At 43.1% G+C, this 21,147-nt stretch overlaps 1 protein-coding gene across 8 annotated transcripts in view; it reads left to right on the forward strand.

The window, feature by feature from the left end:
* The window catches only part of aopep (aminopeptidase O (putative)), a 59,219-nt gene that overhangs the window by 35,073 nt on the left and 2,999 nt on the right, over positions 1–21,147 (forward strand). For 4 of the 8 annotated variants that reach the window (XM_049716676.2, XM_049716681.1, XM_049716680.1 and 1 more), the window contains 3 exons: positions 13,541–13,657; positions 17,309–17,395; positions 17,466–17,609. In XM_049716676.2, coding sequence (XP_049572633.1) covers positions 13,541–13,657; positions 17,309–17,395; positions 17,466–17,606 — 345 coding nt within the window. In that variant the 3' untranslated portion in view covers positions 17,607–17,609. Of the gene's footprint in view, positions 1–13,540; positions 13,658–17,308; positions 17,396–17,465; positions 17,616–18,567; positions 18,770–21,147 lie in introns of those variants that run through there. The other 4 variants (XR_007479984.1, XR_007479985.1, XM_049716677.2 and 1 more) reach the window with 3 other exon arrangements.

Consider the following 21,147-nt stretch of genomic DNA (forward strand, 5'->3'; position numbering starts at 1 on the left):
ATGTACTTCAAACGCTAATAGTCCAATTTCACCTCGGCCCCCTCCTCTGTGCATCTCTCTCCACCAGCCTGTTGTTTGAATGTTATTGACAGCAGAAAGGAGGTAGCAAAGGGCCATGAAGATAAGTGCCAATAGATCCGTGTTTCCCCAAACCTGATTGATCCAAGGCACATATTTATATTGGAGAAAATCTTGTGACACATTGAACAAAGGCTTCACACAAAGCTCTGCTGTGCGAACGGCAACAGGTTGATGCACAGGCTAATTGTACCTTCTGCCATCTAGTGGGAGACGTCTTCACTGTTCTGCCTGCCTGTCGCTATGCTGGCATTAAAAGACAAACAAAGGTGCATTATTTATAGTCGAAGGAACAATTGGACTAATTAGGTGGAATTGGGTTATTTCCCGTGGCACAGTTGGTAAAGGCACGTGTAATTTTGGTGTGATTCTAACTTCACTACTTTGTTGTTGTAAGTTAATAAGAGACTACTGCGCAGTCTGACGAATACAAATTCGGATTATGTTGCCATAGGAACTAAATTCTGTCGTTAACCGAGGACCCCCTGTATACTTAAAGAATCCATTGAGGGAAATTAAGGAGGTGGTTGTTACGACTTGACTGGAAATTGTATGAAAGGTTTAGCACTATACGATGTTCGGGGAAATGTTTCACCATACATCTTTTTTTTTTAGAAAGTCCTCTGAGGGCCATTCAGAACTTACCCGCTATGAAAAAATACGACGCAATGAACAAATGTTCTATATTTTATGATATCGTGGGTTACACTGTTTTGGCTTTTTAACAGTGGCTCCGCTGAGGTTTTGTTTGTTTTTGAATTGCATGGCTGGCCGGATCAAAGACTCTCGCAGGCCAGGCTGTATATGGGCTGGAGGTTCCCCAGCCCTCATAAAAATCGGAGCTGTTTCAATTATGTACCTCAAAATGTATATTCAGCTACTTGGTTTTGTGCAAAATTGTGCAAATTCCATACAGGAATCGACACATTTTTATACTCTTCAATGTCTAACGGAGGGCCGGGACTGTGCAAAAGTCTTGCTGGTTGCAGTTGCAGTTTGGTATCTTTAGTATCTCAGAATTGGAAGTAAACTAATTGAAGAATGCAGTGATGTCCGAGGTCAAGAGTGTCGAAAAAGAGAAAAGCTTGAGGGAGGTGGAGCGTCTGTAGCTTGGACGGCATTTCGGGCTAATGACCTGATGGATGATTAGGGAATACAACACACAAGCGCTCACACACTCTTAAGTCAAGCGATAGAAAGAGCCAGACACCCCCTGCTGAGCCGCCAGTTCTGGTCATTCCAATAAAGTCCGAGTTTATGAGCAACTTCCCCTTTGCCTTCGTACGTGTTTCTGCTGTAATGTTATTGATTGTTACGCCTAACCTCCGTTACTTTTCGTAGACACGTATAACGAGCGTACGCACATGTACCTAGCCAACATACATGTGTCCGCCGGTGTGCTGGGAAGTCTATAGCGGAATATTAGTCATGGCCGTGTGGTAATGGGCCTCATTTTACTCTCATTTTCCTCTGTGGTCGACATAATGAGGCCGCCGTCTGCCCCTCTTGGTCAGAACAGGAAACCTCCAAGCGGCAAATGGCTGGGAACGCCTAATAGGACTTTTCTGGCATTGATAAGGTCTCTTTAAAAATAGCACTTGCAAGATGGAAAATTGATCAAATTGTTCACCTGGACTTCCTTGCGGGCCTTTTGACTACTCGCACGATCATCTGAATCGATTAAATTTAGCATGCCTGAAGCGTTTCTTCGTCTTTTCCCTCCATTGAGCTTTATGGTCCACAACTATTAATGACTAGTGGGAGTTCTGTTGTACATATCTTGAGTAGAATGCAAATGAACACTTTGACTTTTGTGTAAATGTGCAGGTTTGTACAGTATTTAAACGATATATCCTCTTATGCTTCCTCCAAATAAACACATCTGGGAGATGATCTTAGATTCTTGACATTCCTTCCGACAATTGATTCACCCATTGCGTTTGTCCCGTTTTTCGACACTATTTTTCTCGTCCATGGTAAAATAAGAACGTGCAATATGTTAGTTAATTTTGGCAGCGACTGCAGGAAGGCAAAATGCTGCCGTCACCTCATTTGCACCTCCGCTGCAGTCTGCCCCTTCCCACTTGACTCGATAGGACGCTATGAAAACACGCCACTTGGTTCCTGCTCATTATGGAAGCAGCTTATTGAGCGTCTGTGGGAACAGACTTCACTGGTCTTTGGAGTCTTGGTCGAGTTAGTTTAATGATATGCGAGGATGTTGAAGGATTTAATAGTTCAGCGTGATTGAAGTTAAGTCGGAATAAGTGCAGAGGAGCGTTGGTATATTTCAAAATTATGTACAGTTACTCATTTCTATTTTAGGATATAATCAACAGTATGCGAACATTTTATCTAGCGTTTTCAAACATGGATCCACCAGAGAGCAAAGAGCAGCATCAACACCCCCCAAAAAAAAAATCCACTATCCAACGACTTGAGTGAAGATCTTCTAATTAGTCAAAAATACCTTAAACACAATGCTTTTGGTTTCATCTTTGGGTTAGCGATTCTTCTTCTCTCTATTCCTTATACGTAACACTTCTCCAGTTTGACTTTGACGAAGCGTTCCTGTCATGTTTTCAAAGCACTATTTCTGGCAAGGCTGGTGTTGAGGAGATCTTTCACACATCTGTTTTTCCATTGCTCTTTGTTTTCCCATCAATGTCTCTTGGTTTATATTGCCTTCCCAGCCTTCCATCACCCTTTCCCTTTCTCTTTGGTCCTGCGTCTCTGGCATTTATTGGCAATGAATCAGAGATGATGCAGGAGGGGCGCGATTGGATCCTTCAGGGAAATGGCAGGCTGTTTCCGGATAGGCTTCATCACAGCAGGATGGGAAATGGTCAGAAGAACAGTATATGCTGTGTGTGTGTTTGTACAATACATTACTCCATCATCAGCTCTAGTGAGGCATCAGGTTGGTCTACTAATGCACGACACGCCCCTTCAATTTCACCCATGATATAGCTGAGAAGTCATGCAAGTATTTTAAACACCATTTTTTTGAAAGTGGACTTTGAAAGGTGCATTTGGTAGAAGTCTAGTTGCAAATAAAGGCTGGCCAATAGATTGTGGCCTATTTTATAGATGGCCTTCTTTTAGGGATTTTTCAAGAAGGAACTGTGGAGGAGGTAATGGATGGACAGAAAGTGGAATGGAGTGACAATTCCACTCCAGGTGAAAGGTTAATACACTGCCATAAATGGGTGAGATGCCGATAAATACAGAAAGGTGCTCATATAGAGAAAATTGGCTGCTTTATCTGTGAGAGAACACGAAGGCCCGCTGAAGCTTCAACTCGATCTGTCCTAGCGAGACGTAGTGACAGGGGGAGTTTTGCGCATGTCGTTCGATATGATAATAAAGGTGAGATTAAAGAACACTTAATCGACAGTAGAAAAACACAGGCCATCGTACACTCACTTTTATCCTTAACTCGGGAAAAAGTCCCGAGCATGTGTTCTCTCACACTAATCATGGCATCAATAGGTTGTTGTTACCTGGCTTCTGTTTAATTTGGCCTAACAAACAACAATTAGTAAGTAAGATTTGTGCTGCACGGAGAGAGACACTCCTATTTTCCACAGTTAAAGGTAGACATTTCCAATCTATCAGTAGCAGCCGACTTTTTTATTCTGAGCGATGGCTCCGTTCGTGTTGCGTTAATGAGCAAAGGGGATAAAATGTGAGAGTGCCAGTGTGTATTTGTCTCATTTATCATTCAGCAGCAGTTCTGCTTTTTGGGGTCGTTTAAAATCTCTCAAGTGAGGGATTCTCCGCTTTGTGTCGCTCTTGTGTTTATTGTCTGAGTAAATATGCATCCCAAATATGTTCAGAACTAATGATATTAATTGATTAAACCTTAACTACACCACTGGCTTTTTTGTCTCAAAACACGAATATAATATCAAACTCATTTTAAAATGATACCCTTGAAAATAGAAGAATAGAATAGAATAGCTCACAGATGATCTGAGTTAAAAAAAATAAAAATGCACCGGAAATGTGCGCCCCATGTGTGTTTTCTTCACAACCCATAAAAATAATTGTCAAGCAAGAGCAAGCCTGCTGTTGTTTTTTAGTTGAGCTTTCATTAATAACCAATCAGCAGAGTAAAAACATAAACGTATGACAAAGACTCTCCATAACCTCTTTAACACCAATTACTAATTTTCTATCAGCCGGGGCTTTGGTGTCATCTTTTGATGAATTGCTGGTATAGAAAGAGCATGAAAACGCACCGAGAGTTGCACTCAAGTGTTTTTTCCAGTCTGCCTCGTCTTCTTGACATTCCGTGATATGTTCCGTAATTTTCCTTTCTATGCTTCGTGTTGACTTGACATAAAAAAGAAAATGTGGGTCGGTATGATGACTTTTTTTAGCGGAGGCTGATGAATTGAGACACTCTTTCTCGGTGACGGCTCATAGATTTCATAGGTACGCTGGCTAATGTTTTGGTGTGTAATTATTGCAGCGTGCTAAGCGCTGAAACATCTGTCGGTCCCACTAACGACTGGAGAGCCAACGGGGCCCTCTGACGGCCCTAACGCAATTAGCCTCGTCAAAAAGAGACACACACACACACGCATACTTGCACATGCATGCAAAAAGTGATGTCAGCTGTGTGCTGCTGTGTTCCAAAGATGATGAATAGCTTTGCGCGTGAAACCAATCGCCAGAGATCTGTGTGTGCGTGTGTTGTCGAAGGGTATATAGAACCTTGGATCCCCCTCTGACTAGCTGGCTTGTAATGTATACAGCTATCTTTGCTGTCGTGTTTACACGGACACCGATATTCTGATATGAAGTCAATAGCTATAGTATTTGTAGGTGGAAGACAGCTCTATGGATTAGGAGGCCACGTTATGTCATCCTTTGAAAATTGAAATGAAAGTATTGTAACCAAAGCTGATCTGAGCTGTATATACTCAGACCTCCAACTTCGGATAGCTCTATTCCGCCCAGTATGACTCTCTTGGAGAAAAGTAGCTCAGAACATTGAGAGATTTTTTTAATCTGTAATATAACGTTTTAGAGAGACTTGCATGGTGAATGTTCGTGAGCTGGTCATGAAACTTCATAAAAGCCAGGAAGGCACCATGCTGCCCGTGAACCAGATTCCGAATAAATATCCCAAGCAAGTCATGAAAACAAAATTTTGTCAACCTCTCAGATACAATGTTGTTGGAGATGTTGCCAAATAAAACACAGCGAAACAACAAAAAGAGGACAATAAATCATTTATTGCAGAGAAGCTTTGCCGAGTTCTCGCATGGTGACTCCCGCTTTGAACTTTGGGTCATCTTCAGAATTTCACGGTGTTAGGATGGTTCAACATTAGCGTTTGAGAGTAGGAAAGCCACGGTGGTGACAAATCTGTTCCCCCACAAAAGAAGCTGTAATTCACTCTGCCAAAGGAATGACAACATGGAATTATTGTCTCACTCCATCCAAAGTCTGCTGTAATCTCAGATCTCGTTAGACAGGCCGGCGCACTCGTGTGAAAGCCATCGAGTCTGTGCCAACTGCAGGCAGTTTGGGCGTCTGGGCTATCATGTGATGCGAGGCTGGATGCGGGCTTATCGCAGTAAATAGAAGGATTATCTTCCCCAGGAGTTTACACTTTCTAATGTAACACAAACAAAACATTTTCAATTTCTCGCCATGTGTTTTTCCATTTACCTCTTCTTTTCCACGCCCTCTCGTCTCTGTAGCGCTTTTGACCGTGGGTTGATGTGTCCAGCGTGTGCGACTTTATGCTTTTATGAGCATTTCCCTGCCCAAGATAACTGCTTTTAGTCCTTTCTGAATACCTCTCATGTACTTTGACTTCAGACACAAAAGCAAATTCACAGTGTGTTTTCCTGAACATGACCTTTCTGTTCATTGGCTCTGGCTAGCGTCTCTGTGCCGTCTCCTCTCCATTCGTCGCTCACCGCCACTCCCTGCTCTTGTTTGCAAGTCATCTCATCTTTGGTCTCATTGTTCCTGCTGTCTGTAGTCTATAGTCTGCTCTCTGTGTGCATTTTTTGGTCTTGAACGTGCAGCCATTCCTGACACTTATTTTCATTATAGCACCCAATGGCAAAAACTACAGTCAATCCTTTTATGCTACAAAACTTTAGTGCTTTTTTCTCCTGTCTGCAGTTGGTCTTCTGCTCTTTCTGGGTGTAGTTGGCCTTGAACCCGCAGCCTTCCTGTGCTAAGCCACTGCTGGCCCCCGTCTGGCCGTACCCTCTTAACCTCAGCAATTATCACGAGCTGCATCCACCACTTCAAATATTTATCTAGGAGTCCTTGAAGGAAGCTACAGTTTGGCCAGAGGTGACTGATGTTTCTTTTCACCCCTCAGGGATGATATTTTACCTCCCACACCCCACGGGATCCGGGGCCAGAATAAATGACAAGAGGAAATTAAATCTGGGACTGCAGCTATTTTCAGCCTTTAGTCACATTTCATACTTGAGCACCTTATTTGTTACGATGATGGTGTAAAGAGTCTGTGAGATAACTCAATTTAAGATTACCTTTTGCCTTGATTTCTAGAAAGAATTTCTGTGATTGGATGTTAGATGTTTTCGTCTTCCTTGTGTTTCGCAGGAAAGTACCTCCACAAAGGGAGGAATATTTCAGTGAAATATTAGCTGGATTTTTTGTCTGTGAACTACTTACTGAGATCAGGAATTTACAGCTCATCCTAGGTTTACGACAGTCAGATATACGAGGTTTAGAGATAATGAGGTCGTGAAATAAGCTAGTTTATTTGCATTGCGATGTAAGAACACAAGGAGAGCTCAGCTAGGCCTGTAATATTTTTTTATTGGCTTTCATATTTATAGGTAGGATGTGTTTTTCATCCAAATTTCGATTGTAACTATGACTTATCTACTGGGTAAACATAGTTTAGTGATAGACCGCTCTGTATTTTGTAGTAAGTGCAAATTCAAAGTACGCCGCTGCCTTAGAACTGAGCCATAAACGGAGGACCACCCATCTGGCTGAAAACTGGTCATCAATTCTTTGATTTCTTCAAGTTGTTCTGAAGCCACCGTCACTTCCTCCTCACCCCCCCTTGTTACACAGGCTAAAGGTCCAAATGTTCAGTTATGGAAATGCACCACATTCAGATCATGCCCTCATTTGATCCATTTGTTTCTGCACGCTGTCTAAATCTTCTCCTTTCAAAGGCAATGCTAGGCAGCTGCTTCCGAGACCCTGGGTTCAATCCCCAAGTTGAAGACCAAATTGGATCTAAGAGGTCTTTTTACACATTGGCAGAGGAGCCGGAAAGTGAAAAAGGCACTTTTCTATCTTCGACTCCCCAGACTAAACAGAACACAAACCCCCGTCCTGCAGGGGAATTGCTATCACTAAACTAGGATGAAGGTGTAAAGATAAAAACCAGTCGTGAGGGTAGCCGAGGAGTTGCTTACGTTTCCATCGCCAACGGAATGGCGAATTGCGGCAACTGTGATTGGGCTCCAAGGGAGGCATTCTCTCGGGACGGCTCCATTTGTGGGTTTCAAAAAGTGCTGGAGATTAATTAAACTCCCTCCTGGTTTTGGAGCTGTGTGTGTGGATGTGTGAATGATTGAGTCAAAGTGGCGATGAGCGGCAGAGAAAACGTGGTAATTGCCTTGCCGATCGGGGCCCAACTGCAGGAAGGTATCATTTTACATAACAACAGCTGCACAAAGACAGAACAAAGTGGTGATGGAAAGTTATCTGATGGTGTGCACATGCTGGCATCACAAACCATCTTCCCTCATGGCAAAACCCACAGGGGTATTTCGGACTAGCTTAACCTCTGCCTAGCCACCCTTCGGTGAACCCACGCTGTTCTATATGGTTGGTCGAAAACTGTTTATGTACACTCTTCAGATCGGGCGCTACGTAGAGCAACAAGCAGTGGGAGAAACTTAGACAGAAAGCTTGGGCACTGTGGGAACTTTTGGAGACCTGGCAGCCATTTGCTACGCACACGTAGCACGTATTGCGACTATCCTACATGTGTAAAAACTTGAGCAGGGGTGTGATGGAGCTGTGTTCGCACAAACACATCACACATTCTAACAAAGCCTCAGGCTATTGCAACTGACCCTTCAGTGACCTTTTGAGGAGAAGATAAACAGGACAGTACAGCATATTGTTTCCATGTGTTTGCTGAAAATAGTTTACAGTCAGTGATATAAATGTTAGCAAGAAACAATAATACCTAGGAAATTTCCACATTGTGGGACCAATGAAGAACGAACTAGTGAACAAATATTTATATTTCTTTTCTTTGTTTCTGGATAACAAGTGACCATACTCAAGACCAGCTGCTTGTCAAGCCAGAGGCAAGTGCTTAATTCCTCTGGTTGTTGATTTGATTGGACGTGTCACGTTTCCCGGCTGGATCGGTGGAAAAAACCATTTAGCGTATCGGGCGAAAAGATGAAATGAATCACGTTTGTTTTCCAATGGCCCCAGTTGATTGGCATTTCTGTGTGTGCGTGTGTTTTGAATATTTTGCCTTCCATTATTTGATCTTTATGGCGACAAACATTCCCGAGTCGGAGAGCACATCAATGCGACATTGATCGCGGCTGCTGTTGCCGCGGGGTTCTCTCCGTGTGTGTCTTGAACACACAAACGCAGCCCTGGATCCGCTCCTTAGCTAGCAGTTGTTGAAGTGCTTTTCGAATGATAGGCGGGCTGCCGATTCCCGTAATGATCAGATTACGCCGACTGTAGGTCATCGGCGGAGTGATCAGTCTGTGACCGGAACTATCTGCGATATCATCGGCATGCTGCAGCAGAAGCAGGTGTAAACACCGCCGGAGGAGATGATAGCGCCAGTCCAACGGCTAGCGTGCGACTGGCCGATAACCTTTCGCAATCTCCAATCCCATTACCAGAAAATTGGTTTGCAAATTCTATAATGTCAGCAAGCCTCTTTTTATTTTTATTTTCTTAATAACGTCTCTTTTGACCATATGAAACCACAAGATTGCAGTATCATATCCCCGCAGTCTGGGAATTTTATTTTGCTCTGGCCACTTACCGTATTTATGGACTTTTATATTTATAGCTTTCCGTCATCTCTGCTGTACCTTTTTATTAAAGTCTCCCACACATGCTTCTGCAAGCCGTATAATGAGAAGAGGGACATCTTGGCAACATGTGAGGGCGGGATGCGGTTATTTCATCAACTTTACTATGACTTGACTATTTGGGGTATAGGCGCCATAAGAATAAAAAAAAAAAAAGAGAGAGAGACTTCGATGACTGCAACGCTTTACCATTATTTATCTGCCTTACATCATTTGGCTTTAAAGTCTCTCGTCTTGCTCTTTTACTCCCCACCATCTGCCCCATCTTCGCTCCGCGTTTAAATTCTGAGCAGCCGTATCGAGCACTTACGGGCTAATTAAACGTGCGAGTGTTTGTGATGCCACTTAGGCTGTCGCGGCCCGCACCGAATCCCAGCAGCTGTCCGGCGCGCCGTTTCTCGTCAAGACCCGTGAACGCCACCGCAGTTAAAGCAGATGAATGTTTGTAGTCCTAAATCAAGGCTAAAATAAGACGGGGGCAGACAAAGGCGCGCTTGACAGGAAGAGTGACGAGAAGCGGGCTTGTCGCGGGAGAGCAGACCACCATGGAGACGTGGGGCGGCCGAGGAAGATAAAAACGAAGGGACCGGGCGAGGGGGGGGGCGGGTGAAACCTTAGTACCTGACACGTACGCCGAGGCCTTTAGCCGCTGGAGCCAGAATGGCTTTTTACAAGCCTGCGGTCAGACAGAAATAAAAGGCAGCCAAGCGGCTGAATGGCATCGCGCACACACACGCAAGTCAATGGCCTCTCAGAAATCACAGTTTGGTTTTATAATGTCACAGTTATTCAACGTCGCCAAACCCTTTAATGCGCTACGACTGAACAAGCAGCGCACTCTCCCTTGGGGGTTAGCGGGCGCGCAAGTAGGGGAAAGAAAGCATTAGCAACACCTCTGTGCGCCTTTGAAAGATGCCAATGGCAGAATGTTCTTTGGGGTCATTATATACAATACATTTTATAGTCAGCCATCCTTGACTCTTTACTCCAGGCTTTTGTGTGCCTCCCCGTTGCAGGAATGCTTTTGTCGTTGACTTGCAATCACCTCCAGTTAAAGCTCTAATTAATTAGTAATGGAGCAGATGAGCATTCATCTTGCCAAGGCTTACCTGTGACCGCTGGGCAGATGGAATGAACGGAGAAAATGAAAGGTTCACCATCAATCCAAGCGTGGGGCCATTACCGGCTCGCTCTGCTATTTACTGTACAAACTTGAGCTCGACTTGGTGCCGTTGCTATGGAGACCCTGATGGATTGCTGGCAAGGACCAGAAACAGATTTAGGATTGAAATGTTTTATCTGGACAACCCCTTTAAATCTCTTTGGGCTGTCTCTGAAAGTGAAGCGCCCAAGAGCGAGCCAAGATAGATTCTGATGTGAATTTGCAACCATGAGTGTGTACGTGTGTGTGCGCGACCGTGGTCTTCTCAATTTTGGGTTACATAAACACGCAACGAAGCAACAACCGCATGACCGCTTTAGCTTATTCCCATGCTTCCGTACGCCCACATGAGATATTTGGACTTTTTTAAAGCGACCGATACTCACATTCATATCTGTTGTTGTTATGACAGCGGATGTGTACACGCCATTGTTCTGCGCAGTGTGATTTCCCCGAGGTCTTTGCAAGACCTGGCTCAATATTTACCTGACGGCGGTTGTGTCAGCACTTTGCGTGTATGTTAAGGCGCCTATCGTCTTATAAACCACAATCTGCCCGTTCTGCCATTCCCAAGGACGGTGTCCAATGGGATGCTTCTTTAAAGTTGCATTTTGTTTGTGAGTGGTTGTTTGTCTGTGTTGTTTTTGTGTGTGCTTGCTGCTAAGTGGTTGTTTGCCATTCTAGCGGCTCTCTCATTAATAAGTGAGCACTCAGCAATGGAGTTCACCTTTCCCCCGTAATTGCTTTCTCTCTGCATCACACGCACTCACAAACACAATGCAAGTCATGCTAATGAGCAATAAATCAGAAAATGAGCAAGTCTGAGTGCAAAGTATGTAAAAGTCTCTTTTGTATTGTGTTGCGATCCATTCGCCGTTGCGGTTGAGTCCGGTTTCCTCGAATAGTCATTAGGTGTGTTATGCACTTAAGACGTTGCCCCACCTTTCCCATCAAGAACAAAAACACTGGTTGTCACTGTTTTTGCGCGGTTTTCTACACACAAATGTGAAAAAAGTAACTCTTGTCCATTTGAGCTCTGTTGCTAACTAAAACAGCAGCACTTCAGCATTTCAGTAGTCTGATTGTAATGGAGTTTGCTGCTCACTAAGATGCCCAAACATTGCATGGGGTCTATTTAGTCGAGCCTGACATGTGATCTCTTCTCCGTGTTCTTTGCATCAAGGTTTACATTTCGGGAAACCGCATGACTTATCATCATCCCGCCGGCCTTGTTTCCTGTTTGATATCCCAAAAATGCAGTAGTCCAAACAAACATCTTTGCATCATGTTCGTGTTGGTGTTCAAGTAAAAAGAAAAACTGCCGTTTATATCTTGCAGTAGAATAATTGACGTCATATTCAGTAGAGTATTATGATTTTATTTATGTGCCACTGCTGGCTGCTAAATTGTTATGGCGACAGTGGCGCAGACATATTGATTAGCAGCACGTGTGCATAGAGGCACACCACATTTGGCAGAGGTGTGTGTGTGTGTGTGTGTGTGTGTGTGTGTGTGTGTGTGTGTGTGTGTGTGTGTGTGTGTGTGTGTGTGTGCGCGCATGCGTGCGTGTGCGCGCGTGTGTGTGTGTGTGTGCGATAGATCTATGGTTTATTGCTTTGGAATTTTTTAAAGAGTGAGAGGGTGAGTGAGATCATGGGTGGGCCTCACAGAAGCCCTCCAGAGATGTGGGCCCCACTTCAGAGAGTGCTCGAGCTTTACAATATGGGAAGAGGAGGGACGCAAAGTGAAGATGAAGACTGGATCTCACATTTTCACATTAAAGGCTCTCCAGTGTGTGCCTGTGTGCTCTCAGTAGCCACAACTGCATGCTGGTGCTTCTGGATTTGGGTTGGGGGTTTCCTTGCAGTGAGTTGGATGGACGGCTGGATGACGGGTGAAACAAACGTGATGGGTGGAAGCGAATATTTGCTAGATGGATTGTTGGCTTGCATTGTGGAGGCTTAGGTGGCTTAATGGTTGGAGATGTGGTTGGTTGATGGGCGGTTTGAATGACTGACAGAGATGTTTGGCTAGATGGGTGGTGGAAAGTGTGGATTGTCGCAGGTTGGGGTTGAGGGTAGATAGATGATCTGAAGACTCGGATAACTGGGGCCAACCATCGATCAGGATTTTCTTCTTTGTTAAGAAATGGACTCGGTTATAGGAGGAATATATTGTGAGGTGACAGCACGGTGAAATTATAGTGAGGACACCCGCTTCACTCTTCTGAAGCTCTGGATTCAAATTTCATCTCAGAATTTTGCTTATGATGTTCACATGTTTTTTTCTGGGTATTCATCTATCAAAGGTTCATTGTAAACTATAAGTTTGAATGTGCCTGACTCTTGTTTTTCTGCAGTTATGCATATGCGCCCTGCGAATGACTGGCGATGGAATATAGATGGAAATGGGATGGGTGGCTGTAGGCTACAGTATTGGATGGATGGATGGATGGATATTAAGTATGTTGCATGAGAGCATCTACTTCCTGTCTTCCTCCCAGTTGTTCTTCACGCTCTCACACTAACTTTCAAATGAGCCTCCATGGAGGCCTGAGCCATTAATGTTGTCCCAGAAGGGAAGCCCCTCAGGGAAGGTTCGTCTGGGAGCTGAGAGCCTTCCCTCCCCAGAGGAGTCTGAATCACCGTAGCACATAGCAGCCCACATCCATCGCCGGAATCATCTTTTCCATTCACCGCTGACTTGTCGCCATCCCTCGTGGCCTTTCAACAGGAAAAGAAGTCCAAGCCTTTTAGTCTTTCTGAAGAGATCTTCCTCTGCTGCTTTTACCCTTCGCAAGCAGCATGGAGTCGACTTGCTCCCTCAGCTTTATTAAAATGTTACACTTTTATTGCTTTCTTAATTCCTCCGCTTTACACTCCATTTCTGCCTCTTTTGCTCTATCCCCCAGTTGCAAAGGATGCGCTCAGTTTAGCATATTTATTTCATTACCGCATTCGGCTCACTTTTATTATCTCCATGCTTCTTGCCTTCCAACGGATGCTTTAATTGACTTATATTGATGTGTTCTGTCTCTGCGCCGCGTACAAAATGAAACTTCCTGGAAATGCCGCAAAATGAAAATGTGTTTGCAAATATGTTATTATAGTTGACGAGCGCGAGGTGGCATTTAGGCACAGTATTTTCACATTTTTGGGGTCAAGCTATTAACGCAGGGTCATTTTTTGTTTTTTGTCTACAGGTGACCTCAGAGCAACTTGTATTGCTTTTGGAGCTCCTCTTAGAAGAAGCCAAGCTGAGCGCATCCACCATGCACATTTTGTCTCGCGCCTACGACCTGCACAATCAAGACGCTGAGGTAAGCTACGCACACACACACACGCAGTCTCCGAGAATAACGAGTGCAAGGTCTCCTCTCGCCTCCCGACCCAGCTTCCAGCGCGCTGAGTAATGCGTAGTAAATTCTCCCCGTAATAGCAACTCTCCTCTTTACAACCGCCATTACTGAGTAAAATCCCACAAGTATGCTCGTCATGTTTTTCTTTTCTTTTTTTTTTTTGGTGCTGCACAAAGTTCCTTAATGGTGCTATTAACAAAATGAGCGTGTATGTGTGCTTTACTTGTCTCTATTTGTTCTCTCCTGCACCCGCCGATCGCCGCATTAAGTACATGATGAAATGAGTGGAAGCACAGGAAAGTTGGACAATTTTAAAGGTGGAATATGCCAAAAAAAAAGTCAAACCAAAGTTTAGACCACTGTTGTGTGCCGCCACGCCTTCGCTTAGTGAGAATCGAAAGGACTAACTTGATTTTTTTCTTTCACTTTTTATATGTGATGTCACCAAAAAGTGTGATAGCCGTAGAATAATAAAACTTACCCTTAAAAATAGTTCGCAACAGGTGATTTCATAAAAAAAATAAAAAAAAATAAAAATGTAGCTCCTCACGGACAAACGACGCTTGCCTCGCATCAGTGCAGTTGCAGAATATGCGTGCTATTAGTGTGCCATCAATCCAATTCATTATTTAATTTTATGAAACAGATGATAACTGAAAATAGTTAACAATCTAAAGCTTTTAACGTAAAAAGAAATGTTACTACTTAACGTGCCATACAGATCAAGAACGGTGCTGCTTATTAAATCCGGCAATACCTCTAAAATGCTCCAGGTGATGGTTTTACTCCGCTCCATAACGTGCCTTCTACTTTATTTGACATGTATAATTCGATGGTTAAGTTCTCTTTACACACGTATGACGGTTAAGGCTGATAAACCAGTACACTTAATAAAAGTTGATCTATTCAGCTAATCAATTAGCTCTACATTATTGCCTTTGGGAAAGCTTTCAACAATTCTAAGTCTGCTAAGGTCACAGAGTGAAAACAAGGTAAAGTCTTTTTTAGTCCTTGTCGTCGGCCTACTGAAAATTTGACTCCAGGGCCACAATTGCTACGCTTAGTTGAATTTCCCGGCACACGGGAGGAGAGTCGTACTCCAGAGTTTCCAGGAAAAAACCTTGAGTGTGTACTAAAAATACACGGGGCCATTATGCACATGGCGGTGCATGGAAAAACACTTAGGCAAATACAAGCGCTCTCACACACACACACGAACACACACACACACACACAGACATGAACACACACACCTTTCTTGAGGAACATTTCTCATCTGAAGACGTGTGTTCATCATCTCCATTGATTTATTGTCAGTGTGCTTCTTCTGCATCTTCTCTGCACAAGACTGATGATAGCCTAGCGACAATTTTCATAACGCTGCCTGGACTTTAGCCACAAACTATTTGTCTTCATGTAGTTTGTCGTATTTTAAACCTCTTCATGACCGTTTAGTCACAGTTGCCCTGGAAAACCTGGAAAGCGGTTGACCCATTTTCACTCATGGAAAATGAAAAAAAAATAATTGACTATTGCTCAGACCTTCCACCAAATGGGGCCATTTCCACTTCAACTTTATGCTCCTCTGCTTGTTGAGTCACGTGGGAGGTTGGACTAGCGCCTGCCACTTTTTTAGGTTACTTCAATTCCCGTGTTTACATTGTCTAGTTAATGTGAAAGAGCGGTAGCTATAAAATGTAACAATCCCTTTTTTGAGCTTGGAAAACTGAGCTTAAGTGCTATTATTGTCTTTTTTTGCTAGTCGGTTGTCGCTTGGCACCTCGTCCCACCCATAATCAGCCTGGATGGATTCCAGCTCACCTATGACCTTAATGTGGATAAGCGGTGTGGAAAATGATGGATGGATGCTTGGCGGGGGAAAAAAAAAGCCCATAGCAGGGAGGAACACATTATGCTGCTATTCGTGTTGGTCACAGCAACTTGATTGGAAGTGAAAAGCTCCTGGAAAAGTTCAGCATCTGTTTTAATGCTAAACGTATGAAGTTGTCGGCGTTGCTGTGAGCGAGTCGTGCGAAGCTTCGCTTTCAGTCAGCCAAAGGAAATAGGGCAGCTACCCGCAAATTTGCCTGCCCCTGTGGGACGCTGTGAGTGACCACGCATGTACGAAGGCGAAAGTGAGTGGAGCATGTGTCTGCATGTATGAGGCCTGCCTGCTGCGTGACTTTGGCCCGCTTCCTTTTCCCATGTGATGTCCAGCCTCTGACTTTTGTGTGTGTGTGAGCACACTGAAATGTGCATTTAATGTAGATATTTGTTAAACATGTCCTATTTTTTTTTCCTATGTGTCAAAGGTCATGTCAGTCCAACACATTGAACGCATCTGTTTTTCAAATCGAAGCAGCTTCCGAATGGCGCACAATGGACGCGTTTTTGTGCAGCGCCATAGCAAATGCAAATGTGCGTTAGACTAATATATTAATTCAGCATGTTTAAAAACTATTTTGAATTCACTCAAGTCTGATCATCAGCACTCTAATCGATAACAGTGAAATTACATATTGGAAGTTGAACCGTGAATGTTTCCACACATTATCACGCACTTTACACAACGACTTTGACACCACGGAGATGTGTAGTGGGCTGCACTAATAAATAGAGGAATGTCTCCGTAAGCGCGAGAGGGGCCCTAAGAGAAAAAAATAAGAGCGCGAAGTCCACGCAGCTGCTGCGCCCCAGGGCTCTCCCCAGGAATGTAACCCGGCCATGGCAACAGCTGCGTGAGTCAGTGAGCGCCACCACGGGCTGAGCGTGGCGCAGCAGTCCTCCAAACCGCCAGTCGGGGGAATTGACATGGGCCTTTGCCGCCCACGCCTTCCCACCTGCACGCTTATTTCTCACATTACCTTGGAAATGGAGCACCTACTTTATCCTTGGAAACAACAATTCATAATTTAACATTGCAAAGGTTTGCGGCCAGTGCAGAATTTTTGGTGCGGTGACTTTTGATGCTCTGGTTTTACCGCATGAGTTTGACTTGAGCAAACTCATAACTGACTTGAAATCTGTTCCAGCCCCACCCTGGCCCTAAAAACACTCATCATTTATGTGTTTTTTTATGATGCGTTCAATGTTAGTTTTTAGAGTCCTAATGGAGGCAAGCCGTTAGTGCACCTTGGAAAAGAAGCCAGAGAGTGTTTGTCCTCCAAAGATCATCCTGTTGTTTATGAGTGGTCAAGCATCACGTTTATTCAATCAAGCCTCCCTCCTTTCTTGATGAGCATCTTGAAAAATCAGGTTGACGTCCGACCTTGACAAGGTCACGCGCGTAGCCTCCCTCGTAGAACGTCACGTCACGTCTGGACTGCAGCGGGTCAGGACTGGAGCCAAAATACACTCTCACGCCTTCAGCCAGCACAGATGAGCCGTCAGCTCCATTTAAAGTGTTTTGGTGGCTGCCTGCCAGGCGTGGAGCTCAGCGCTCGGTTGTTTTGCCGACTCAAGGAGACCAGAACTTAAAAGAGCGAGGGGGTGATGAGGCTTGAGCAATTATATCTTAAACCTGATTTATTTTTTATGAACCTCATTACAAAGGTTAGTACTGTTTTTAGTAGCATTTTCTGACAAATTTAAGATGAACCCGTATTGTGACAGGTGCGCCATCGCTGGTGCGAGCTGGTGGTCAAGCACAGATACGCCAGCGCTTACGGCCACGTGGAGCACTTCCTGCTTCATGATCAAGTAAAGACACACGACACACATGGTTATCAACTAGTTCATGCAGTCAAACGCCGTGTTTGCATCACTGTAGGCTATGGGCGTGTATCTGTACGGCGAGCTGATGGTTCAGGAGGACGCCAAGCAGCAGGCGCTGGCTCGTCGCTGCCTTTCATTGGCCCGAGAGGAAATGGACCGATCGGCACGCAGGCTGGTGGAGGAGATGGTGCTCTGACAGGTAAAGGCAAGTCTGTTGTTACTTGTCGTTCGCTCGTAATTTCAACATGACATTTTCTGAACTCCTGTTACCGTGGCAGCAGCGTTTCAATGAACAGACTAATTTATCATGAAATCTTTCCATTGATTTCATAGCTGATGTAATTTATGCTTATGGTATAAATTGTTTTACCTTCAGGATTACCTCCCCCAAGGTTAACCTGTTTAAACAGGTGTGGTTTTTGTAAAACTTGCTGTCCACTTTTTGGTACAATATCCTTTTCAAAAGTATTTGGTCAATGATTGCCTTGACTATAGTGACAACTGTCCAAATACTTTTGCACCATTGAAAATAGAGGCAATCTGAGGTACGCTGCAGGAATTCTAAAATGTGTTTACTCATTGATTTCACAGGTGAGACATTTGCCTTGGTGGAGGTATGTGTTGTCTTGAATACATGCAGACAGGCGCTGTTTTGAGGTCCTCAAAACTAGGGTCAGGGTTTCAAACAAGGGTTTGATGTTCCCAAGTAGATTTCCACTCCACTTGGGATTCGCTTCTTACCTACAGTGACACATTCCTCGCTGATCCTGCTTTGTGTGTGTGCGCATGCATAGTTTCAGTCTCAGGAAGGGGCCTTTTGCAGGCACTCACAGTAGCACCATCAGGACGCATTTGTCAGAGAAGGAATTTGGGAATGTGGAAAGTGAAAGCCGGGGGGAGTGGATCAGCCAGTGTCATTTTTAAGCCTTAACCCCTAAACGTCCTCTGTTGTTTGTGTATGGCTGCAATTTTCAGCGTCCGGAGTGTTTGATGAGTCAAACCAGACCAGACACAAGCTTTTATAACGGTGTCCGTTCCCAGTTAATTCTCATTCATTTCTAGGAACAGTGTCCAATTTTTTTACTCACGTAAAATGTCCAGCATAAAGACCTTTACGACTTCATTTCAGCTTTTTCTTCCAATTCTACTGCCTGTAGGTTGATGCAGCGGTAAGGTGTCCCAATGTTTCTGTCTGTTGAGCGTATATACGACTAGTCAACATGCTTGCAAGAAGAAAAACATTTTCATTCAAGATTCAGTCTTCTGTGGAGATGACCTCGATGTGCTGCTTTCAACTCGGGTCCACATTAACCTGAGTGACTGATTTCCAACATTAAAAATCTCATTTTACGTAGGTCACTACCAGAAGACTGCTTTTATCTTATCTCTCTCGCACGCACACACGACTAGACAGCCAGCTGCCAGGATATGAAAGGCTTTTTGCTGGCTGTATCCTGAATAATCTCGCTAACACAAGTGTGACAATTGTACATCTTGTCTCCATCTTTGTCCCTTTCAAGGAAAAATGATCATGTATAGTAAGAATTTTAAACTTTTTTTTAAATAAAAAAAAAAAAGAGAGAGAGAGAGACCTCGTCAAACTGCAGTCCTCGGGGCCTCATATAATAAATAAAAAATAATAAATAATAATAATAACAATAAATGACCATGTATAGTAAGGCTTTTTTTTTTATTAAAAAAACATGTAGAGTAAGCCTTTTTTGTAAAAAAAAAAAAAAGACCATGTATAATAAGGCTTAATTTAATTTAAAAAAAATAATCGTGTATATAAGCCTTTTGTAGAAAATAAATGACTATGTATAGTAAGGTTTTTTTAAAATAAAAATCGTAACCATGTACAGTAAGGTTTTTTTTTTTTAAATAAAAATCGTAACCATGTACAGTAAGCCTTTTTTGTAAGTAAATAAATAAATAAATATGCATAATAATCCTATTTTTTTTTAAATAAAAAAAAAAGACCATATATGGTAAGGCTTTTTTTTTTGTAAAAAAAAAAGACATGTAGTAAGGCTTTTTTAGGGACATAACCCTTGACTCAGAGTGGGTTTCAAACCACCAACCCTCAAGTTACCAGACCACCTGCTCTACAGCCTAAGCCACAGCTGCCACACAATTGTTCCTTGGGATAATAAATGACCATGTAAGGCTTTTTATTTTTATTTTACGATGTATAGTAAGGCTTTTTTTAAAATGATCATGTGTAGTAAGGCTGTTTTCTTAATCATAAAAAATTTACAGGAAGTCTTTTTGTTTGTAAAAAAAATAATGACCATGCAGTTCATTGCATTACTCTTTGTACTTTTCTACCAAGCCGTTGTACTTTTCTAACAAGCAAATTTACAAAAGAGCTGACCTTTTCGACTACTGAAAAAGTGCTCGCACCAACAATGGAATGGAGGGGGCAGTCTAGATACTTTGCCTGGACTTTAGGAAGTGATTCGTTCACTCTTGTTCACTGAAAGGATTCGTTCCTTTGAACGAATCGTTCACTCACGAGCCAACATTACCGTAAATGTGCCCAACCGCTCGGCCATCGATCGGTGCTTCGAAATAACTTCGTTCTATGGCACTGCAAACTTTTGTGCCGGTACACCATATGAAGTGAATTACGGGATTTTTGTTTGTTTGTTTTACCTCATCTAATATGTATCAAGCATCTGAGCTGGTGTTTTAGAACAGCCTAGACAAGTAAAAAAAAAAAAAAGTAGTTTTTAAATAACGTATATGCATGTATACGCCTAAATATTGTTATCCAATATATCTACTGCAATTTCACATCGGATTGCTGGTTTGAAATTTACTTTTAATATTGTTATTAGTTTTAAATAAACATTTGTTAAAACTTTTCTGGTGTTTTATTTCTTGTTTTTATATTCGCCAATTAAATCATAAAAATTAGACATTTGGTTAACTGCTTTATATGACAATATGTGTTTTACGTTGTTATATGAGTTAGTGCCCCCCAAAATAACATGTCGGCATAATGGATTATTTTTCAACCTTTTATTCAAACACAAACACATTCGGTATTATAACACCATCAACTACAATCCAACAAATACAAAATTAAAACATCAATGTCGGCATAACGTGTGTCGGCTGGCATAGCAGCAACGCTGTCTGTCACTCGCTCGTAACGAACCTGAAAATGGTGGTGTACCTAATAAAGTGTCCTAGTGACGTCACAGATCAAAAAGCCAATCAGAAAGTGGGGGTGGGGGCTTTTTCCCTAATGAAGTGGCCTGTGATTAGGTACACCTCATGGACACTTCAATAGGTACACTACACGAGGTAAAAACAAGAAAAATAAATAAATAAAGTGTAGCGAACGATTCTGTGAACGATTCTTTTGAACAAATTTTTTGAGTGAACCGATTCTAAAGATTCAGTTCACCTAAGAACTGGAATGCACATCACTAGTACAAAAGAGTGCAGACGGTTATGGGCTGCCAGGTTGAAATAGCCGACTGGTTAGACACGGACTCTGGCACTGAACGAATGTGGTTCGATCCCAGGTGTGAGCATATACGTAAATGTGCTTTTTGGATTGGAACCTCGCTTTGTATGCGTATGCATATGCAAACAAATGCACATACAGTATTTATGTGTAAATACATAAGGTGGCCCCGCCCCCAAGTTGGCGGAGCAAACCAATGAATCACGCCCACTACTACAATATTTCCCTAATAAAGTGGCCTGTTATTAGGTACACTTGA

This window comes from Syngnathus scovelli, chromosome 3 (genome assembly GCF_024217435.2).
Source record: "Syngnathus scovelli strain Florida chromosome 3, RoL_Ssco_1.2, whole genome shotgun sequence".
Classification (NCBI taxonomy): Eukaryota; Metazoa; Chordata; class Actinopteri; order Syngnathiformes; family Syngnathidae; genus Syngnathus; species Syngnathus scovelli.